The sequence below is a fragment of the Chaetodon trifascialis genome, chromosome 19 (genome assembly GCF_039877785.1).
Source record: "Chaetodon trifascialis isolate fChaTrf1 chromosome 19, fChaTrf1.hap1, whole genome shotgun sequence".
Lineage (NCBI taxonomy): Eukaryota > Metazoa > Chordata > Actinopteri > Chaetodontiformes > Chaetodontidae > Chaetodon > Chaetodon trifascialis.
This window is the reverse complement of record NC_092074.1, coordinates 23,565,476-23,580,932: the sequence shown is the minus strand read 5'-3', so window position 1 is coordinate 23,580,932 and position 15,457 is coordinate 23,565,476. Positions and strand designations below refer to the sequence as shown.

Below are 15,457 nucleotides of genomic sequence, written 5' to 3'. Positions count from 1 at the left end.
TGGACAATGCATTCTTCATAAAGGCCAGCAGGGGCAGACTCCGCTGGTTGCAAGAAGTCTGATTGTGTGGAAGCTTATGAGAAAATGACTTGTCACCTGATTCGTTACCTCAGTGAAGTTTCTGATGAGTTTGTGTCTCAATCGTTAGTTTCAAGTCTTCTTCATCACACGCCACCACCAGCTTTTCAGTCAGACCAAATCAGGTGGAGGCGTAGCGATCTGTAATCTCCCCTGCTCCGCCCTCTCGTCCAAATATGGTCACATCCTCTCCAAAAACCAAGATGGCGACGGCCATGATCCCAGACTAAATGACGTCACAGTGAGTTTACAGGTGTGCGTCACTGGTTTTGGGAAAGACAAACAAAAGTTTTTTTGTAATGAGTGGTCTCACCTGAGTCTCTCACCTGAGTCTCTCACCTGAGTCTCTCACCTGAGTCTCTCACCTGAGTCTCAGACGTGTCTGCAGAAAATCCCTCGTCGTTAAATCTGTGACGCCCTGAAAATGGTTTCTCACCTGCTGCTGCAGCATCAAACCAGAACATGAGCCCACCTTTCTGTGTCTGCTCATTGCTTTAAAATGAAGGTGCTCTGGTGTCCTTATGTTTCACATGCACACACACACACACACACACACACACACACACACACACACACACACACACACACACACACACACACACACACACACACACACACACACACACACACACACACACACACACACACACACACATTCCATTATTCCTCTCACCAAACAGAGCAGGCAGCTGTCAGGCCTCTCGCTGAATTCTGCAATCTGCCAGTTATGTGTGTGTGTGCGTCTCTGTGCGTGCGTGTGTGCGTCTCTGTGCATGTGTGTGTGTGTGTGTCTCTGTGCGTGTGTGTGTGGTAGGAGTGTTTGACTGGCGTCCTCCTCAGCCTCAGCCGCTCTGCCCTCGTCGAGTGCTCCCTTTGCTGCAGAGCGCAGACTCATTTGCCGAGCGTTGACCTCTGTCAGCGCCGTGCTCGAGCTGTGTCTCCTCACCCTTCATGGCTCTGCCTCCTGAAGGCAGCTGTCCAGCGCTCTCATTTATTCAGCTGCCCGTTGAAATTGGGTGGCTGGAAACAAAGAGAGAGCTCCTTTTTATGCCTCTGTTACATCTTAATAGCTCAGACGCAGAGCTGCGCCTTCCTGAACGAGCCGTCCTTCAGCCGGGTGTCTCGCCACGCTCTGCCTTTGGTGTGAAGCAGCTTCTCTTCTGTCCTTTAAGCAGTCAGCTCAGTGCAGCTGTATTCACGGTGTGCTCGCAGTGTCAGTCCTGTATGTCCACATGTCCACGCAGGGGGCCTCATTAACGAGCTGCTCCTCAGCCTGGATGCTCTCACACGGCTCTGGGATGCAGCTTCACCCTCCTCCTCCTCAGGCCTGAGGGAAACACTGCACTCCTCCCTCTCACGGCTGTGTCAGTGCGTGGTTCAGATCACATTTATCAAAGCTTATGACACACAATGAATTGTTCAGACCTCTCTGTGACCTCTGACCTCTGAAGTTTGGACGGCTGTCAGACGTCTCTGAGACGCTTCAGTCTTCTCACCTGGTCTCGTTCATGTGGCCATCCAGGTTAAACATGCAGAGCAGAGCTTTGTTTTTTACTCCATCAATCATCTGAAAAGCCTCTGATGGTCTCAGGTGCGTAGAAGTTTTTCTTCTCATAGCTGAAGTACGTTTGGTGGTATTACACCTGTACTTTTACCCAAGAAGGATTTTAAATGCAGGATGTTCACCCTTTACTGCAGTAGAAGTACACAGTCCTTCTTCCAGCCCCGTCAGGCTGTCTGCAGCAGCTCAGCACGGAGGTCCTCTTGGACTTTGTTGGTTTTGTGCCATCATGCTGAGGAGGAGGAGGAGGAGGAGGAAGAGGAGGAGGTGATGAGGAGCAGCGCAGCTCCTCCAGCATGTGAACACTGAGGGTAGAAAAGGTCCCACCTGGATGTGACCCATGTCGAGAGAGAAGCTTCCTCTGGTCTCTTGATTGGTGGTCAGGCAGACGTCCGACTGGAGGAGGGTCTCGCGGTCAGCTGAGGGTCCTAACAACAGTTAAACGGTGGGATGATAGTTGTTAAAGTCGACACCAGCGACACACCGATGAAGAGGAGGGGGGTAAATACAGCAGGAGAGCATTCATCTCCATCAGACAGCTCTTCATCCTGAATGCGAGGAGGGCGAGACGCCAGCGCTCGCCGTCCTTCACGCCGTCGTTCACGCCCTCGTCGAGCTGCTTTCCCTCAATTAGCACAGATCTGATGGGCTGTGATTGATCCACGTGGCTCCTCTCTGATTTCTCTGCGCTAACAATATTGAATCATTGCTGGGATGTGAAGATTACAGCGACCGCGTCGTCGTTTCCGCACCATTAGTCGCTGAATTGGATCTGAAGTTTTCCTCCTCATATTAATTGTAGAAATCGTGTCATCACCTCGCCGCAGACTGTCTGAAACAGGGGATCCATCAGCACACACATGATGATATTATTCCCCCCACAGCCCCGAAGCAGCGGAAACATCTTCCAAAACAAAATATCCGTCTTCCCACAGTTATTGCTTCATTCATCCACACAATCACAGCTGTAACTCCAGAAACTAATATGTTTTTATGATTCTGCGCTCTTAATGGCGCCAAGAGGATCCCACGAGAGGGCTGCTGGGGCCGATAGCTCAGCGAGGCCTGAGCGCTGAGGCCGCCCTCTCCAGTGTCTCCAGTGCTCCCAGTAGCAGAGTCCTGAGATGAAGAGCTTCCTCTCAAACATTTCATGCTGCTGTGTTTTCTGCAGATTCCTCCACACTTGTAAAACCTTCGTAGCGCTGCTGTGAAATTACCCAAATCACCTTGATGGTTAACGGCTGTAAAGCTGCAGAATTACTGAGACTCAACATCACATCTGGCGTCCTGAGACGTCGCCATGTTTTTCTGTTTTCCACGCCGGCGCTGACATCAGGGAGCGTCTTCCTCACGCCTCTGGGTGTTTCCTGACTAGCTAATAACACGTCTCCTCTTTAATCGCCTTGTTTTACAGCAGAGGAGCAGAGTGTGAGGAGTGCAGTGTTATCACCTGTGGAGCAGCTGGGAGTCAACACCTGTCTCAGGTAAGTGCAGTACACATCCACTGCAGTGAAAACACCTGTGAACACCTGACTGTGCCAACGAAGGACCTGACTCGATAAACTGGACGCGCAGGTGCATAAATATGCATTTTAGCAGCTTCATTTAGCCTGTTAGCATGCTAACATGTGCTAATTAGCACCAAGTACAAATCCAGACATGCTGAAGGGAACGCGTCAGGGAAAGTTCCCAGTCCCAAAGCTGTCCACCAGTAACCAGCTGCTCATTAGCGTTCATATTAGCAGCATGTTGGCTCTTTATTAGTCATTTTAAAGCCTTTATTAATGTCTTATTCTCGTGTTCAGGTCATTAAGGGTTAACAGCCTCATTACGGTCTATCAATAAGCAGTAATTAGGAGGTTATTGAAGTGTTTTATAATGACTAATAAGGAGCCATTATGATGCTAACATGCATGCTAATAAGCAGCTGGTTAATGGTGAACACGTGGACCTTCCTGTATTGTATTTGCTTAATGATCCACAGACCTACCTGCTGTCAGGTGGTTAAACCTCACCTGTCCTCTCTTTACGTCTGCTTTCGAGACGGAGCCTCATCAGCGTTAACTTAAACGTAAACCGCCTCCACCTCAGTGAGTGAGAGCTGGGCTCTCTATGACAGCACATTTACTTTTCAGGAGTATTTTATGTGTTTTCTCTCAGTCCCTCAGACTCGCTGAGGAAAAGCTTCTTTCTGGAGCTGAAAGGAGAAGGTCACTGCAGGTCATGGTCCACATCCTCTGAAGGCCTCGGCCCACGTCAGAGGACGTGGAAGCCCGGATGAGACGGTCTGTCCGCGCTGCTGTGCAGCATGTGGAGACAGACAAATGCAGAGGAGTCATATTTGCTCCTGCAGCAGATTCGAGCCTCACAGGCGCTGAAGGGTCTCCTGCCGTTCCCATAATGCCCTGCCCGTCCTAATTTTCCCGCGAGGAGACCCTCTGACCTGTGTCTGTGCTCACGCTGCTCGTTTCTGTCCTTAATGACGCCCCACTGCTGCATTACACACAGCAGAGGACGTAACTCTCCCCTGAAGGGAGCTTTCAGAGGAAAACCCAGAAACACCGAGTGCCATGTTTGCATTTTTGCTATCAACAGAGCACAGTGTGGAGCCCTCTCCTCAGAGCCCGTGTCTTACAGGGTTTAAAGCTGTCGAACATGAATTCATAATTAATCCTTGACTTACAAGTGTCTCAGTTCAGTTTGACCACATTGAACCTCATCGGTTTATTGCCAAGTAGCTTTTCTCACAACCAAAGAAAAAGCAAAGAACAGATTAACACAATAACGATCTGAGAAACATTTCAAACATCTGTGTAATTGATCATTTTTTAGATGAACGATCAGTGCAGGAACATGTAAAAGCTCCCAGTGATGATGATGATGATGATGATGATGATGATGATGATGATGATGATGACGACGATCCAGAGATGTCAGGTGTGAATGGTCATGTGACGTGGTGCGCAGAGGAGCGCCGTCAGTGCAGCGGCTGATGCTCAGACGTGGTGGGTGGAGCTCATTACCTGTCTGCCTCTGACCTCCAGGTACGGCAGCGCCCTCTCGCTCCTGAAGGACGACGCTGAAGACGAGCTGACGCTGCTGATGAAGCACGTGAAGGTCTTCCTGTCCGCACAGAGAGTTCAGACCTCTTCAGAGCTCGGTATCCTTCAGAGTCCACGTCTGTGTGAGACCCTCGCAGACACTCTGTCTCACACAGCAGCTGACAGTCGTCCACTCACATGTCGACACACTTCATTTCAGCGTATTCTCTCTCGCGTCTGTCTGTCTCTCTGCTCGTCAGAGGACAGCGTGTCTGTCTGAGTGGCAGCAGGAGGACAGATAGCGTCCGTCCCCGTCCGATCGGCACAATGCAGATTATCTCTCTCCATCTGTATCTGCGAGCTCTTCAGCCTCCTTTTGTCCCAAACAGCAGCCGATCGGCCTCCTCTCTCCTGCAGAAGGCGTCCTTTGTGTGTGGACAGCAGAGCGTGAAGACGGTGAGCAGAGATAAAGAGGCGTCGCAATAGAAAACAAACTGACATTTCCCTGTGATACCGACGACGCGCTGACATTGGAGCTGCGATGAAGACGCTGGTTTATGCCGAGGGATTAAGCTGAAGTTCAGTCGAATGCAGATCTGTGTTTCTGCAGCTGAAGCTCACAGTGTTTAAAGTCCTCGCTGTGATTTCAGTGAACTGATAACATCTGAAATTCAGTTCGTTCAGGTTACTGAGTGACGGCAGATCAGAATGCGTTTTTCATTTCCAGCTTTCTGCTTCATTTCTAATTCTTTATCGCTGAAAATGATCAAATGAGGCTCGTGTGTCAGTTTCAAAGAGCTTGTAGAGCTAATTAACTGTGTGTGTTTATCACTGATCTGAGGTTAAACCGCCAGCGTCCCAGCGTGTAACCTGAACCTGCGTAAAGCACGTTAGACGCTGCTTTGTTCTGTTTCGAGAGCAAAATTCAATGTGCTGAACACGAGCTGAAGGTTCACACGGTGTTTGTCAAAGCTGCAGATATGCTGCATGAAGCTGCAGCCTCGATCTGGTGTTTTCAGTCGTGTGTGTTTCCTCATCCTGTTGGCTGAAGGGTTCACGCCTGTCACAGCTCGTCCGTCCACGGAGGGACGCTGCAGACAGACGTGGACCTGCTTCTCTGGCCTGTGGGGTTAAAGAGCTCCTCAGCGCTGTGTCAGCTTTATTTAACACAGCAGAAGACTCCTCCTACAAACAGTGAATTTGAGCTTCGAGTTGATTCAGCACCACCCGCTGCTGCCTGGAGAGGTCTGTCAGCAGAGTGAGCGTGTCCTTTGTGACGCGCCGCGCTGACGTTGTAGATTATTAATTAGTATGAATTAATGAAGCAGAGGCTGTTTCTTAATTCACATGAAAGTGTCTCTTTCTCTTGATTAAAGCTGTTTAAACTGAGCTGCTGACGCTTCACTTGAAGGTGAGAGACAGCGTTCAGGTCCTCATGAATCTGTCCATTTGCTGTCAGTGGACCACCGCCGTGTCCAGCTAACCTCAGGACTGTGTCTGTCTTTGGTCTCTGGCTCTTTAACTCTGCCCTCAGTCTCTCAGCAGGACGGGTATCCGGGCCACGACTGGCTCACCTCCACGGTCTTCCTCATCATGGCCGGAGACGTGGACCGGTCTCTGTCTTTGTTACTCAAGCTGTCCTCTCTGCTGACCTCTGCGTTCATCTGGCCAGCCAGGATACATGCCTCTGTGAGTACTACGGTGTACAAATACCACCTGAACTTCTCAGATAAAAAGTGTGACTCGAGCTGTCGGTTACTTTGTCCTCAAGCTGAGCAGAAGTTTCCCTCTAACGTTCCCTGCATGGTTCTGCTTGACGGCCTCGTGTCCTCGAGTCCTTTGAAGTCCCTCCAGATGTGAAGCGCACATCTGTCTGTGCCTCGTCCTCATTTGATCCACCTCTTTCACGCTCAGCGCATCAACAATCAGGGCGACGCGCTGGCAAAGAGAGACCATGAATAAATGAAGACGATGATGAATCCCAACATTTCTCCCATGATGACTTTCAGCGTGACTCAATTTCTCAACGCGTGAAAAACAAACGGGATATTTTTTATTGAAAGAGGAGGAGGAGGATTGTTTTCTCTTCCTTTCAACACAAACTGTGCAGCTCCTCTTTCTTCTTCTGTGCTTTTGTTTGAACATCCACCAGTCTGTGTTTGTGGCGGCAGGTCCACGTCCCTGCGCCCGTCGCCCAGTCAGGGATCCCTCCGGTCTACTGGTGCACGGCTCACTACGTGGAGATGCTGCTGAGAGCCGAGGTTCCTCTGGTCCACTCGGCCTTCAGGATGTCTGGCTTCACTCCGTCACAGGTACGTGTTCAGACCATTCAGGTAGTTTAACGGGTGGTTTGCAGTGACGTCACGTCGCTCGTTTGTTGTGGTGCAAACTGCAGGTGGAGGGCAGGAAGTGACTTTCAGAGAGACAGAGACAGAGACAGTCGAGACTGATGATGTGATGAAGGAGTCAGCAGCCTGTTTGTTTCGTTAATGACGTCATGAAACGCTTTAAAGCGTTCTCGCCTCACGCTCGGTCGCCCCATCAATCGTCCCGCTCTGACTCCAGTCGACTCTAAAACGCCATCACACGGCTTTGACATTGAGTCAGTGGGAAAATTAGATCTTTGCTCCTCGACTCGCGATTCTTTTGACAGACTTCTCACAAACAAGGAGCAGAAGAAAAGAGACTCACCTTGAATCCTCTCGCATTTGATCTGTGCGGCGCCGGCTGACAGCCGAGTCTCACAACGTACGGCAGCTCGTAAGGCTCTCCGCGTTTGCATCAAAGAGCTGAACGGGCGTCTCCAGGGTGGAGCAGCGTTAGCATTCAGCTCCTCTCGCTGCTCTGCAAGCCGCTAATGACGGCACCTGCTCTTCAGTCAGACGGAAATATCTGTGCAGAGGTTCGAGCTCTGGAAGCAGCAGCAGCAGCAGCGACAGACGAGGCGTTACACACACCTGACGTTCACACAGGGGGCGCGTGCGTGTGTGTGTGTGTGTGTGTGTGTGTGTGTGTGTGTGTGTGTGTGTGTGTGTGTGTGTGTGTGTGTGTGTGTGTGTGTGTGTGTGTGTGTGTGTGTGTGTGTGTGTGTGTGTGTGTGCGCGTGCGTGCGCGTGTGTGTGAGAGAGAGAGAGAGCAGCAACACACCATTATTTCCATCATTGATTAATCTGCTGATCATTTTCCTGATTGATCAGTTAATTGTTGAATCTATAAGATGTCAGAAAGTCAAAGTTGACGTTTTCAGAAACCTGAATGTTTAATGTTGATGTTAAATCTGCAGAGATTTTTAGGATTTTCACCTGAAAAATTACAGAAATGATGAGTTGATGAGTCATTGATCGATGGGCTGATCGATCAATGGACTAATCACTCCGGCTGTAAATGAGTTGATGCCAGTCCGTCATAAATCAGGTGTGAAGGTAATCAGCAGACACAGAATAAACCCTGAAAATGAAAACATTCCTTCAGTATTGCTGTATTTTGCAGCAGGTCAGTGTATTTATGTGTTTAGATTTTAGTTTGTGTTCAGTGTGAATCCGTCTCACCGTTTCATTTCCGCGTTCGTGGCCTTAAAACAGCGAGGTCACCTGATCGCACCACGGTCAGACAGGATTGAAGGCGTGAGCAGTAACGGTGAGTCATGGCTCGGCTCTGCTGCAGGACTTCCAGGCCTGTGTGACCTGATGCTCTCACATTAACAGCAGCTCTGACAGCTTGTTTATGGCGGCGGGGGAGTGAAGTAAGAACACTGAAAACACAGTGACGGCCACCTTTGCCCCAGAGAAACGCTCAGAGAGCACGTTCCACCTCTGAGGAGAGGAGGAGGGGCTCTCAGAGAGACCTTGAGGGGATTTATGTCCCTGGTTCACAGTCGCAGAACGCTCTGGATGTGCTCCTGTTTTTCCTCCTCCAGCGTGGATCCATGTTTTATCACAACACACAAATTAGGATGGCAGTATTTTCATTGGCGAATAGCTGAGGAGGGGGCCATAATGTAACGTGTTTATGGGGCGTAAGTGGAGATTGTCTGCATGCTTGAGCAGACCTGTGTCGTTAGCGAACACGGCGGCTAATTACTGGCACGGCAATTAGTTAAAGCGCAGCGCGGGCTCTGTTTATCGCCTGGATGTGAGGGTGTGGAGCTCTGTCAGACTCTCAGACGCTGACTGTAGGCGAATCACAATCATTCCACCTGCTGCTGTGACGGCTTTCACACGAGAAGCGCTTAGCTTAGCTGTTAGCATGTTCTCACGACGTTGCGTTCGGTGTCAATGTTCAGGACTCTAGCATTATTTAACATCTGTCCTCTGATTGGTCGGCAATGTGTGTCAGTGTCATTGCACCAAAGCGTTGATGAAACAGCTTCATGCTCTCAGCAGGACAAACACACCTGACGTCCAGGTATTTTTCGTCTCACATAAAACACTTTAAAATGTCTTTGACGACAGTCGTTCCACCTTTGAACTTCAGAGTTTGAGTGAAATGAAAGTCACGTCATGCACACACCTGTATCTGAACTGCTCTAAACATATGAGCCGTCATGACTTGAACATGTCTGTCTGACAGCAGGTGAGACCACCTTGTTGAGCCGCTGCATTAATGCAGCTGATCTCCAGTCAGTCATCAGCTGCAGAAATAAACATTAGCATGCGTCTCCTCGTCTCTTCGTCCCTTAATCCCACCTCAATATTCCAGCCGGCTGTGAGTTTTCATTTGTCACTCTGAGTAAACATTTTTCAGAAACACTCGTTTAGAGAAGCTGATAACGCAGAGTCAGCAGATGAGTTAAATCCAGACTGCAGACGTGGAGAGCAGAGCGAGCTCAACGAGTTCAGCTAATTGAAACGCTCGTTAAGGCGGCAGCTCGGTGACCTCAGTCATGTTGCCGAGAAGATGAACGCTTGACACGATGACACGTCCTGCTCTCTGAGGCTAAAGGACTTCCTGGTTTCTGTTTGTAGTCTGAGTCTTGACCAATCACGTTTGAGCAGGCTTCTCTTCTTCTTCTCTTCCACCTGTGTGAAAGGTGGACTGAGGTCTTCATGAAGTGGACGTTTGTCTCTCTCACCACAGATGTGTCTCCACTGGTTGACGCAGTGCTTCTGGAACTACCTGGACTGGATGGAAATCTGCCGCTACGTCTCCACCTGTGTGGTGATGGGACCCGACTACCAGGTGTACCTGTGCGTGGCCATTTTCAAACACCTGCAGCCCGACATCCTGCAGCGGACGCAGTCCCAGGAGCTGCAGGTCTTCCTCAAGGTGAGCTCGTCCCGTCCAGTCTGCGTGTGGTCTGATGATGATGTCCCACAGAACGAGCCAACGTCGTTTTATTTGACCTGCAGTGAAGCCGATATCCTCACGGAGGACGAGCTGCAGCGTTCTGACTGAAACAATCGATCGATTATCAGAAAGCAGCAGGTCCTGATTCACGTGTCAATCATCCAACTGATGATTCAGCCGTGATGTGTGAGACACGGTGTGTGTGTGTGTGTGTGTGTGTGTGTGTGTGTGTGTGTGTGTGTGTGTGTGTGTGTGTGTGTGTGTGTGTGTGTGTGTGTGTGTGTGTGTGTGTGTGTGTGTGTGTGTGTGAGTGTGAGTGAGAGATGTACTGTTGTCTGTCTAAAACACCTCATACAGCTGCACCAGCTCAGGTGAGTCCACAGGTGTGTTTTTCTTTTTACGTATTCTCTTTGTTGGCTCACAGATCAAACACTCGCAGGTCGAGCTGATCTGGACTTTAAGAGAAACTCCTTCAAACAGTCGAACATTCTGAGTTCAAACAAATGGATTTAGTTGGAGAAGTGACGGCCGTGGCGTGTCAGAGGTGGCTCGGTGTTCCTGGGCAGCGTCTTCTCCTTCGTCCCTTCAGGAAACAGAGACTTTCTAAAGGAGGTGTCTGTGGGAGGAGCCCGCACTCAGCATCACTTCCTGTTCCAGTAAATGATCTCAGGCGTCAGAGCGACTCCAGGTTCGTTATTCTGCAGCTCATCGTTTGCAGCCCTCTGCTGAACTGCACAGCTTTCCTTTTAAACTCAGCAGTCCTCCGTGATTCACATCCATGATGAATATCAAATCGACTTTCACAAACCTGCCACTGCGCTGCGTTCAGCTGCAGAGCGGCCGCGACAGGAAGGCAGGCCGCTCTGAGTTACCGCGTCGCTGTTGTGAGCTCAGCTCGGTGGTTATTGGATGAACGCTGCGATGAAGAGCGGCCCCAGAGGTCGCGCTCTCAGAGATGTGTTCTTCTGCTAATATCCAAAGCCGTTAAGCAGCGAGGAGCGCGCTCGCCATCATCGCTCATTAAGCGTCTCGGCGCGTCTGATAGCTGTGGTGTTAACATCGCCACGAGCCGCCGCTGACGCTTTCTGTGAATAAAAGATCAGTTATGGAGGCTTTATCTGAGGAAGCTCCTCTAATGAGCCGCAGCATCAGATACTGCAGCCAGAGACGGCGTGTGTGTGTGTGTGTGTGTGTGTGTGTGTGTGTGTGTGTGTGTGTGTGTGTGTGTGTGTGTGTGTGTGTGTGTGTGTGTGTGTGTGTGTGTGTGTGTGCGTGTGCGTGTGCGTGTGCGCGCGCTTCTTTGTCCTGAGCTGAACTGCAAGTTTCAGACGTGCCGGTTTGCGTCCGAAGGCCTTATCTTCCTCCTCCTCCTCCTCGTCTCTCTGTGGGAACAGTGTTTTACTCACACAGATGCAGTGTTAGAGCGGTGCTTTAATCGTTCACACACACACACACACACACACTGATCCCGTCATCTAAATTAAAACTGGGAAAGCCAAACGAGTCGTCCGGCCGTGGTGAGTCTGGACGGAGCTCAGCTGCAGAGACAGAGAGAGACTTCAGTCATCTGATTGGTTGATAGATGGTGACAGACAGATGGTTCATCCAATCGCCTGCCCTGTTTGATTCCATCAGGAGACAGAAGCTGCAGATGTTTACACGACGTCAAACTAAACGTTGATTAAACTGAGCGTCACTGCCTTCATATTCAGCGAGCGACAGAAAGAAATGGACTGTCAGGAGAGGTGCGATGGGAGACAATGAGTGTCCAATCAGAGCCCAGTGTGAATTAACGAGGGGGAGTTAATTGATTAATTGTGTTGTTCTGAGTCTGTCTGTGTGAATCAAAACATTATTCTGTGATTTTCAGTCACGTTTTTGTGTAAATTAGTAAGATTCCTGCTGATTCAGCACTTTTTAACCCACTCTTCACCTGGACACTGTGGAGGACACTGATTGGTCCATCGGGGAGACCCTGAAAGTCTTTGCTCGTTATGTCTGCTGACGTTTGGATGAGACAGCGAAACGATCGTCCTGTTGAAGAAGAAAAGACATTTGAACCTGCTGCGATAACAAACTGCGTTTCCCACAATGCCTTGCAAACCAGCACTTCAGCCGCTTCATTTCAGACGTAGATTCTGTGAAAGTAAACGTCCAACAAAAGAGAAATGAATGAATGAAGCGAGCTGTTACTCACCACGACGTTAGCAGAATAAACGTCCTCAGGCTGAATTTTAATCCCACTTGTTTGTCATGTGAGGACAAGCTTAAGGAAACGTGAAAATCTTTGGTAATTAATGCTTTAATTAGCTTACCTAATGGTCTCATCAGCGCTGAAGCTTAATGTTTCCTGAAGATGATGTGGAGCATTAAGCCGAAGCAGAAATGTTGTGTTAAACTTCCTCCCAGCTCGTGTCTCTGCATCTTCCTTCCCCTCCTTAATTCTCCCAGAGACCAAAAATACTCTCCCAAGTGATTCCACTGCTTATCTCTGCTCTCCTTCACGGCTCTAACTGTGTCAGCGGCGTTTCCCGCGGGAGATAAACCAACGGGCGAAGCGACTTTCTGACGATTGTTGGGGATTAATCTCAGAAATCTCGGCTGAAATAAAGAATCTGACAAGTGCGACGCCGTCCTGCAGGCTTTGTGCTCGCTGCGCCGCTCCGCCTGATAAGAAGCCTCCACACACGTGCACCATCAGGACGTTCACGCCAGCAAAATATGGATTTAATAGATTTAAGTTACGACGCTGCTGCGAACAATAAGACGACACTTTATTAACATCTGTAAATCAAATCAGTGAGCTCCAGTTCGGAGTGCGTGTAATTAAAATGAAGTGTTTTATGCAGTAATTCACGGCCGTCCTCCATCAGCCTGAAAACTCATTTCTTCGTGACGTTTGGTGCTCCCCTCTGAACCATCGCTCATCTCCGCTCACCGTCTAAAAAATAACCATCTCCCTGTTTCCTCTGTTCTGTGCACTTCACTCGATGTGGACACACAGATCTGAACTCGGCGCTCTCGGTTTTCAGATGCCGGTTGTCTTTGGTGATCCCAGGCCGAGAACCTGAGGCCTGCGAGGCACTGTAGTTTCACCTGTGCAGGACTCGAACCCACAGACGTCTGCTCCTTGATGAGGGACACAAGAAGAGACGCTGACCTCAGGGAACGAGCGTTGTTATTTTTAGCTGTGACGCTAACAGGAGTCAGTGCGTCTTTATCATGTTATCTTCATATCAAGTTTAAAACAGGTGTGAACAGTTCAAACAAAGTGATTTCTCCTCAGTTTAAAGTCGACAGAACGGAGAGTTCACAGCGAGGCCGGCTGCTCTGAAGCACGCCATGCTAAATGAGCTACATGCTAACAACAGCATGCTAACATCACTGAAAGCAGTATTCGTCCTCATCTCACGGCGATCATCCAGTAATGAAAGTCAGACGCTTTGATCGTGGTGTTGACCCCGTGACCTCTCAGGTGAGAGTCTGTGACCACTCGCAGTGTCTCGACCTCCAGGTGGGGACACGCTGGTTATCAGGACGAGTCTCCAGCATCGACCGTGTTCTCACCACGTCGCGTCCTTGTCGGCATTGTTTACCTGCAAAATAAAACCTGGATCAGACTCTCCACAAACACTGATCAGTGGAGCGCTGACGAGCCGCAGAGGTCGTTAACCACCGGCGTGTTTTCGAGGCCTCGGCCTGGATGGCGGTCGGGGTGAAATCACGCTGCTTCTGCTGCGTGTGGTTACCGTGAGGGCGGTGCAGCTTCTCTCAGGCTGCTAATCGATGATGGCGCTCAGCACATAAAGCACACGGTCACGGTCTTTGCTCTGCTGTGTTTGCATCGCAGCCCGAGAGGCTGTTTCCTGTCGCTCACGCAGCAATTACAGCAGCCAGAATTAAAAGCCCGACTGAACAAATGAGCCAAATAAAACGTTGTTTTGTCTGGGCTGATCCTCGTCTCTGAGACGGTTAAGATACGGCTGCGCTGGCTTTGTGTTTACCTGCGTGGGGAAGATGCTTATTAAGATATTGTTTTGCTTTTCCGACACGTAAAACCTCATTAGCTGAGCGCCAAGCAGGGATGCTGTTTTCTATTCCCAGAGATTTAATTTGATTTCCTCTGACTTTGAAATAGATTGAATGTAAAGCATTCTGATGAAAAGGTGATATTGAATTTTTCACACTTCACGTCCTCAAACAGGCCCCACGGAGAAACCCGGGGGTCACCACGTAATCCGAAGGATGGCAGGAAAGCATTCCTGCCTCTAAACTTTTGCCTTTTTTCTTTAGAAATGCAGATTCTTTTATCTCATTAGGCCACAAAATGTCCTTCAGATGAAACAACGCAGAGGGACGAATCGATCTCTTCACTTTATGTTACATGAAGGCCATAAACTGAGGCCGGCAGTCGCTGCTTCATGGAAATCAGTCAGTTTATTTAAAGTGTGGAGTCTCCAAGCAGCCTGGTCCATAGGAAGGGCTTTAAAGGGGAATTTCAAAATAATGGTCAAAGTTAAAAGCAGATATCCTGACCTTTAACCTCGACTATGGGCCATATCTTCATTCTCACTCCAGGACTTTTAAGATTCTGGTTACTGTGGTCCAACAGTTCCTCTGTCTGCCTGCAGGAGGAGCCGATCCCGGGCTTCAGCGTCAGCAGCTACCTGCCGTTCATGGAGGAGCTGGAGCTGAGCTACAGAAGCGTCGTCCTGACCGACATGGAGAGCGTCCGCAACCCCGTCCAGTAAGAAGACGTCCACCTTCAAGCTGCCCGACACTCATCACAGCTCGTTCACTGAGTTCATGTAAGTAACTCCCAGAAGCCTCCACTGTGGCCGTGACTCGCTGAACATGCGTGTCACATGTCTTCATGCCGGTCAGTGAGCTCACACCTGCGGTCACCTGGTGTGGACGTTCCAGAGATGAGCGTCCATCAGAAGTCAGGGCACATCTTACATTTGAGATAGTTTTTAATGAGTTACCTGCTGAATAAAAGTGAAAGAGGTAAAATCTCCAGAGTGCTGAAAGAACGTCCATACTGCTGCTGAATTCAAAGAGGGGACAAGAAGGACAACCTGTGGACAAGGTGTCTCACCAGCGCTGGATGACAACAATAGGACACAAATGTGGACAGAACTGAACCCATGAGACACGTTTGTTTCATGTAATTAAAGATCTTCCATGTTCCTTCTCTTTGTCAGCAAAGACTGAAATAAACTTGTTTCATTCCTGTCTCCGTGTTTTCAGACGCCGTCAGTCTTCATGTCTTTGTTCAGTCTCAGCTGTCGTTGTGAGACGCATTAACAGCCTTCTAAATGCAGTGTTTCCTAAAGTATCGGAGGCTGTTTGGAGCGTCGTGGCTGTTACACACATCATCAATGCGTGGACACGCAGCAATGCCCCCCCCCCCCCGCACCCCCCCGTTTGTGCACGTATGCAGGTGTTTGTATGAAACATGCATGAGGACGCTGTCGTTGTGATAAAGCCT

The 15,457-nt window shown here is 49.5% G+C and overlaps 1 protein-coding gene across 3 annotated transcripts in view; it reads left to right on the top strand.

Annotated features, from left to right (window-relative positions):
- The window catches only part of tbc1d32 (TBC1 domain family, member 32), a 46,891-nt gene extending 31,677 nt beyond the window's left edge, over window positions 1–15,214 (top strand). For all 3 annotated transcript variants that reach the window (XM_070987872.1, XM_070987874.1, XM_070987873.1), the window contains 6 exons: window positions 3,054–3,123; window positions 4,684–4,799; window positions 6,215–6,369; window positions 6,852–6,992; window positions 9,757–9,945; window positions 14,598–15,214. In XM_070987872.1, coding sequence (XP_070843973.1) covers window positions 3,054–3,123; window positions 4,684–4,799; window positions 6,215–6,369; window positions 6,852–6,992; window positions 9,757–9,945; window positions 14,598–14,717 — 791 coding nt within the window. In that variant the 3' untranslated portion in view covers window positions 14,718–15,214. The remainder of the gene's footprint in view (window positions 1–3,053; window positions 3,124–4,683; window positions 4,800–6,214; window positions 6,370–6,851; window positions 6,993–9,756; window positions 9,946–14,597) is intronic.
- Window positions 15,215–15,457: the final 243 nt, after the last annotated feature.